Source organism: Colobus angolensis, unplaced genomic scaffold, assembly GCF_000951035.1.
Source record: "Colobus angolensis palliatus isolate OR3802 unplaced genomic scaffold, Cang.pa_1.0 Scaffold45, whole genome shotgun sequence".
In the NCBI taxonomy this organism is placed as follows: Eukaryota; Metazoa; Chordata; class Mammalia; order Primates; family Cercopithecidae; genus Colobus; species Colobus angolensis.
This window is the reverse complement of record NW_012117932.1, coordinates 1,172,674-1,179,857: the sequence shown is the minus strand read 5'-3', so window position 1 is coordinate 1,179,857 and position 7,184 is coordinate 1,172,674. Positions and strand designations below refer to the sequence as shown.

Genomic DNA, 7,184 nt, shown 5'->3' with positions numbered 1-7,184 from the left:
TACAAAAATTAGCCAGCTGTGGTGACACATGCCCATAGCCCCAGCTACTTGGCAGGCTGAGGTGGGAGGACTGTCTGAGCCCAGAAGTCAAGACTGCAGTGAGCTGTGATTGCACCACTGCACTCCAGCCTGGATGATGGAGTGAGACCCTGTTTCAAAGAAGAAGGAAAAAAGAAAGTATTAATGATTGTTAATTTTAAGGATAGTAATGATATTACAGTTATTTTTAAAAGAGTCTTTTTATTTTAGAAACAAATACATTAAGACCAGGCATGGTTGCTCACACCTGTAATCCCAACACTTTGGGAAACCAAGATGGAAGGATTGCTTGATGCCAGGAGCTCGAGACCAGTCTGGACAACATAGCAAGACCCTGTCTCATTAAAAAAAAAAAAAAAAAAAAAAAACTTTAAAAATTAGCCAGGTGTGATGGCACACTCCTGTAGTCCCAGCTGTTTGAGAGGCTGAAGCAGGAGAATCGTTCGCACCTAGGAATTCAAAGCTGCGGTGAGCTCTGAGCCTGCCACTGCACTTTAGCCTGGGTGACTGTGAGACCTTGTCTCAAAAAAAAAAAAAAAAAATCACATCTGTAATCCCAACACTTTGGGAGGCCGAGGCGGGCGGATCATGAGGTCAGGAGATCAAGACCATCCTGGCCAACACGGTGAAACCCCATCTCTACTAAAAAAGACACAAAAAATTAGTCAGGTGTGGTGGCGGGTGCCAGTAGTCCCAGCTACTTGGGAGGCTGAGGCAGGAGAGTGGCATGAACCCGGGAGGCGGAGCTTGCAGTGAGCCAAGATCACGCCATTGCACTCCAGCCTGGGTGACACAGTGAGACTCCGTCTCAAAAAAATTAAATAAATAAAGAAGCACACAGAAGTATTTATGTACAAAATGATACGGGTTTTCTTCAAAATAATTCACAGCGTGCTTGTACATATGTGGAGGGGGCGGAAGTAAGGGTGGATAAAGCAAGATGGGCTGTGTTGGTAAATGTTGAAATTGGATGGTGGGTATGTAGATGTTCATTATCCTATTCTCTCTACTTTTCTGTATGTTTGAAACTTTCCATGACGCAAAGTTAAGAATATATATATATATAAGTATTTTTTTCCCTTGCTTCCACCCATCATCTCCAAAGACTTTACTGAAATGATTCCAGAAGATCTCTTGGGGTCCTAGGAAACTGTTTCTAAGTGACATTTAATTTTAATGAAGCTCTTCCTCTGACAGTTGCAGTTGGTTTTATGTAACTGGACTGGGTCCTATCCATGAGGTTTCTTGGAATCCTAGAGTGTGAGGTCTATCAGATGGTTCCAGCATCCCAGAAAGCAGTGCCCCGCCCAGCCTCTGTTCTGAGTACTCCTCTCCTTGTGTTTTACAGATGCTGCTAATGGAAACAGTAGCCATGGAGGGAAGGGCAGTGCATCCAGCTCCACTCCAGCCCACACAGGGAATTACTCTTTGTCACCAAGACCTAGCTATGCATCAGGAGACCAAGGTACAATACCTGTCATAGAGTTTTGTAATAATGCACTTACCCGGGGTTAGAAGTGCTCCAGATTTTGTAATGAATTATCTGGCAACATACTCTGGAGTTTTTTCTCAGCTTGTCATACAGTGTTTTGAAAGTTTGTAATTGGTGTGAACAGTAATGAGTAAATATCTTGGGATTCTATGTGGATGATGTAACTGGGAAATAATGTTGAAACAAATGTTTAAGGAAGTGTCTTGAAAAACCATGGGTTTAGCTGACCAAAGTACAGGATTCGAAGTTGTCTGTTGTGTGATCCTAGACAAATCTGAGCCTTCCTTTCTCCTTTTACAAAATGGGTATAACAACAATATTTGCCCTTCAACACCACAAGGTTGTAGGTAGAATCAAATGAAATAAGCTACATAGACTTGGGAACTGTAAAGCAACATACAGATGTTAAGTGGCTATTATTGTAATGTTAGGTGACTAATGTGGCTTTTTTTAAACTTTACCTCTAAAGGAGTGATTTAGACTTTCTGAGTATAATCAAATTAAAGGTTCTGTGTTACTCTGGCATTTTTGCTTTCATCCACATGGCTGAGAACAAGACTATCTCTTTTTTTGTTTTTTTGTTTGTCTTCAGCTACCATGTTCATTTCTGGGCCACCAAAGAAACGACACCGGGGATGGTATCCCGGGTCACCTCTCCCCCAGCCTGGCTTCGTTGTACCTGTCCCTACCGTTCGTCCTCTTTCAAGAACGGGTAAGATTTTAACATAAGATGGATCGTAAGTGTGTTTTCAATTCACAGAGATATCTTCTACTTCCATTCTTTCCCTGAACTCTTGAAGATGAGTTATGTGAGGAAATTGATAGTAGCTAATGTTTTGTCACGATCGTGTTTGCCTTCCCTTCACGCACAAGATCATTACAACTGATCTGAATTCAACCTTTGACTTAGTTTTAGCCCATAGCATTGAAAAGCCATTCATTATATGGGACACAATGCTACCAACCCACCATCATAGGGCATATATGGACTTGTTTTGCTAGTAGTGATGTTAGATTTTCCCTGCTGTTATCTGGTTCTTTATGTGACCCGTGCTTATTATTTCTGACCTGGATGGTTCAGTCTGTGGCTAGAAACCTGAAAAACCAAAACCAACTGGCTCCCTTTCAGAATCTCTAACTGTAGCCACTTGGTGTCCACAGTTCAAACATTTGTCTACCCTGCTGAACAAACCACAGACAGTTGTAAGTAAACTGGTTCCGAGACATAAATGAGTTATTTAAATGTTTGTTTAAATAAATAGTTTTAAAGACTACATAGACATCTTATATACACAAATAATTATGCCAGTCTGTCACTGTGGTTGCCTGTAGGAAGTACTGGTTAATGATGAATTCATCCTTCTTCACACTTTTCTACACCTTTCAAAATGTATGTAACGAACAGATATATGCCTTTGATAATCTCGGGGGGGAAGCTAAAATACCAAACAGGATCCAAAATATTGCATATGGAAAAAACAACTGGAAGGAAAGTCACCAAAATGCTAAATAGTAGTTATAGCCACATAATATGATTATGGTTAATTTTTTTCTCCTTTTGTTTGTTTTACTTATCACTTTACATAATAAACCTAATGAAAAACACAACAAACCGTTAGATTTCTAATACTTCTCTATTAAAAGTATTAAAACTGCATTGCTTTCTATTGTATTTCATTTAGTTTTCACATGTCATCTTTCTTGTCAAACTTTTTTTTTTCCAGAGCCCCTTTTATCTGCCCCAGTTCCACAGACCCCACTAACTGGAATTTTACAACCCAGGCCCATTCCTGCAGGGGAAACTGTAATTGTTCCTGAAAACCTGCTGAGTAACTCAGGAGTTAGACCAGTAATTCTGATAGGTAAGGCAATGGAATTCCAAGTTGCCTGTGTCTGCTGGAATCTAGGAGTGTTTTTCCATTTCATTGTTTGTGTTTTTTCATATAGTCATGAAGATATTCATCCATCTATTGATTCTTTCAGCTTTTATTGGCCTGCTCTTTCATGCTATATTAGGAGCTGAGGATAAGGCAAAGTCTTGTTGCCCTCAAGGAGCACTGTTTATTGGGGGAGTCTCACCTCCCATGAGCCACTAGGGTTGGTAAATAAGCATTACAACTCATAGGCGATACCATTGTAGCACACCGTGACATGGGAGCTCCTTAGAGGTTCACAACCAAGAGCAACCAGAACTCAGAGCTCTGAGAGAGGGCTTACCTCTGCCTGGAGGGGTCCGAGAAGACTTCCCAGAGGTCTTGGTTAAGCTGGGTCCTGAAGGTTGGTCAAAGTGGACAAGGTCGGGGAGGGGACATTCCAGTCAAAGGGAGCCAAACCGCAAAGAAATAAAACAAGCCACGCCAGCTGACAGACCCTACTCAAGGGAACCAAGAGGCCCCACAGTTACAGGTCTGAACCTTAGTATCTTTGAGGAGGCTGAGTCCTTCCAGGTGGTCTACAAGTGGACATATAGGCATATAGCGGTCCCTACATTCCAGGACTAACTTAGTGCTTTTCATACCCATGTCAGGAGTCTCCTGGGTTTAGGGCTGGCCTAGGCCAGAAGGAGACTGCTCGCTCTACCTTTAGGACAAAATAAATAGGGTGTTTAAGGTCCCCACATCTTTAGGACGTGTTTACATGCAGTGTTATTTGCTTTTTGGGTGGGCCTCAGCCTGCCTAATTGGATGGTTTTGCTTGAAGTCATGTCCTTTGCCTGGTTACTCTGTCTGCTAATCCTAGTTCTGTAGGTACTGAGGGGATCCCAGGTGCTTAAATGCTGTATGAATTAGGAAGCTCTTTTTGAACATTAACATAGTGCCACTAAGCTTTGGAAAGATGCATAGAACATGGGGACCCTTTGGTCCTTTGGTGCCTGCCTTTTAGAAAGTCTCACAGAGGGATTGTCCTCTCCATCAACCACCAAAACAGGGCGTATTTGGACACATTTTTTCCTATCTATTTCTAAAACAATTTGAGACTGTTTCCTGACATTTAGGAAGACAACCTCACAAAAATAGCTAAGATAACAAAGGAGCAGGGATCTCCAAGTGCCTGAAACTAGTAGAATCTTGCTGTTAATAAATTTAGTTTACTTTTTTTTTTTTTTAAGAAAATCTCAGTAAGATCTCCAGGTGGATAGTGTCGGAAAGGAAAAGAAAGGGGAAAGGAAAGGGGAAAGGAAAGGAAATCTCAGGAAGTGAAACATGTATTGATGTTTGTTTCTGTTTTTGTTTTTTGTTGTTTTTTGAGACAGAGTCTCGCTCTGTCACTCAGGCTGGAGTGCAATGGCACAATCTGCTCACTGCACGCTCTGCCTGCTGGGTTCAAGTGATTCTTCTGCCTCCTGAGTAGCTGAAATTACAGGTGTGCACCACCATGCTCAGCTTATTTTTGTATTTTTAGTAGAGACAGGGTTTCATCATGTTGGCCAGGCTGGTCTCAAACTCCTTATCTCAAGCAATCTGCCTGCCTTGGCCTCCCAAAGTGCTGGGATTACAGGCGGGAGCCACACCACGCCTGGTTGGTTTTTTTGTTTTTGAGATGGAGTCTCGCTCTGTCACTCAGGCTGGAGTGCGGTGGCACGATCTCAGCTCACTGCAACCTCTGTCTCCTGGGTTCAAGCGATTCTCCTGCCTCAGCCTCCCATGTAGTTGCATGCCACCATGCCTGGCTAATTTTTGTGCTTTTAGTAGAAGCTGGGTTTCGCCTCTCCTAAAGGCGAAAATGTTGGCCAGGCTGGTCTTGAACTCCTGAACTCAGGTGGTCCTCCCGCCTCGGCCTCCCAAAGTGCTGGGATTACAGGCGTGAGCCACTGTGCCCAGCCATATTGTCATTTGTTGTTTTCTGATTTCTTATCTGAAAATAAACTTGATCAGGGACTTTATCAGAAATATTTTATCATTGCGGTTTTACAGAGGATACAGACATGTTTTGCAAACTCATCAATCTTCTGGCAAAATATTAACATGTCCCTTCCATGAGAAACAGAGATAATATGAGTACAGTTGTCCCTTAGTATCCCTGGGGGATTGATTCCAGGCCCCCTCCCATATCAAATCGAATATCCTCAAGTCCCTCATATAAAATGGCACAGTAATTGCATATAACCTATGCACATCCTCCCATATACGTTAAACCACCTCTCCATTGCTTTTAATACTTATTACAGTGCCTACACATCACGTCATTCACGTGAATTCAGCGTACTGCTCAGCCCACAGCAAATTCAAGTTTCACTTCTTGCAACTTTGTGGAATTTTTTCCCCGTGGCTATTTCAGTCCACGGTTGATTGAACGTGGAACCCACAGACACAGAGGACCAACTGTGTTTTGTTTCCTGTTCATTTAATTTAATATAAGGATAGAATATGGAGCATCCAAGTGAATTCCTTAGGATTGATATATTTGAGTGATTTGTTTGATAGCTATCTCAGAGGGCAGGGAATTTTGTTAAGCATCTTTGATCCTAGTTGAGCAAGTGTACCTGGTTGGACCATAAAAGGAAATGTTGAACTGCACTGACCTGCTTCTATTGGGACAGGCTATGGCACTTTACCCTATTTCTATGGAAATGTTGGTGACATTGTTGTGAGTCCTCTGCTGGTGAATTGCTACAAGATTCCACAGTTGGAAAACAAAGATTTGGAACAATTAGGGTTGACTGGCAGCCAATTTCTGAGCGTGGAAAACATGATTCTTCTGACGATACAGTATCTTGTGCGGCTGGGTAAGTCATTTTCCATAATCATTTGCTAGTGACTACTTTTGAGGGTTTTTTGTGATGTACTTTTTCTTTCTTTCTCACGTTTATCCTCCTATCTCTTATTTTTCTTCTTTCACTTCTGATGTTCTTTCCCTTCATCCGCATTCTCTATAACTTTTGCCTTTCCTCTCCTTCATTTCTTTTCTACTCCTTTCCTTTCCTCTTTGCTTCTTTGGGTCCTAGAGGAGATGAATTGCACCACCTAGTGTCCAGTCTCATGATGCTCCAAAGGTCTCCAAAGTAGTTAAGGTAGGCAAAACCTTAAAGGGTTGTACCTTGAGCACCCCTTCCCTGGGGAGCTTGGCTAGGCCTCCTTTCTGAAAGTGCACCTACCATCTGGAATGTAAACACGGCCATTGTCTTAAACAATTATTTTCCAGTTTTCCATTTAGCCTTTTTATCTTGTTTATCCGCTGGCCCTACACCCATTTTTTTCTTCTCCAGCTACACCCCTTTGATGGAGTCCCATCGTGGTTTCCGTCATTGAGGTCATAACCATGGACCTCCCTGGAAGGTCTCTAAGTTATAGGGTAAGGGGGATATGTAGGTCACGAACCCTTCACTTCCTCTATCTGATATATCCTCCTAAGCCTCAAAGTGGGTGTATGCAGGTGCCCTGACAATACTAGAGTGGCTCAGCAGCATTTACATCGAAATGTCCTTTATTTTGCAAATGGCAGTAGGCCATCTAATTATACACTCACTCTAGGACTTCAAGCCACTGATTTACTTAGAAAAATATTTGAGATGTGGCCAGGCATGGTGGCTCGTGCCCATAATCCCAGCACTTTGGGAGGCCGAGGTGGGCGGATCACCTGAGGTGGGGAGTTCGAGACCAGCCTGACCAACATGGAGAAACCCCATCTCTACTGAAAATACTAAATTAGCCGG

General features: G+C 42.5%; 1 protein-coding gene across 1 annotated transcript in view; it reads left to right on the top strand.

The window, feature by feature from the left end:
* Positions 1-7,184, top strand: part of GREB1L (growth regulation by estrogen in breast cancer-like) — a 184,195-nt gene that overhangs the window by 83,241 nt on the left and 93,770 nt on the right. Inside the window, exons 8-11 of the mRNA XM_011957773.1 lie at positions 1,388-1,504; positions 2,124-2,243; positions 3,256-3,393; positions 6,072-6,257. Of these exons, the coding sequence (XP_011813163.1) occupies positions 1,388-1,504; positions 2,124-2,243; positions 3,256-3,393; positions 6,072-6,257 (561 nt within the window). The remainder of the gene's footprint in view (positions 1-1,387; positions 1,505-2,123; positions 2,244-3,255; positions 3,394-6,071; positions 6,258-7,184) is intronic.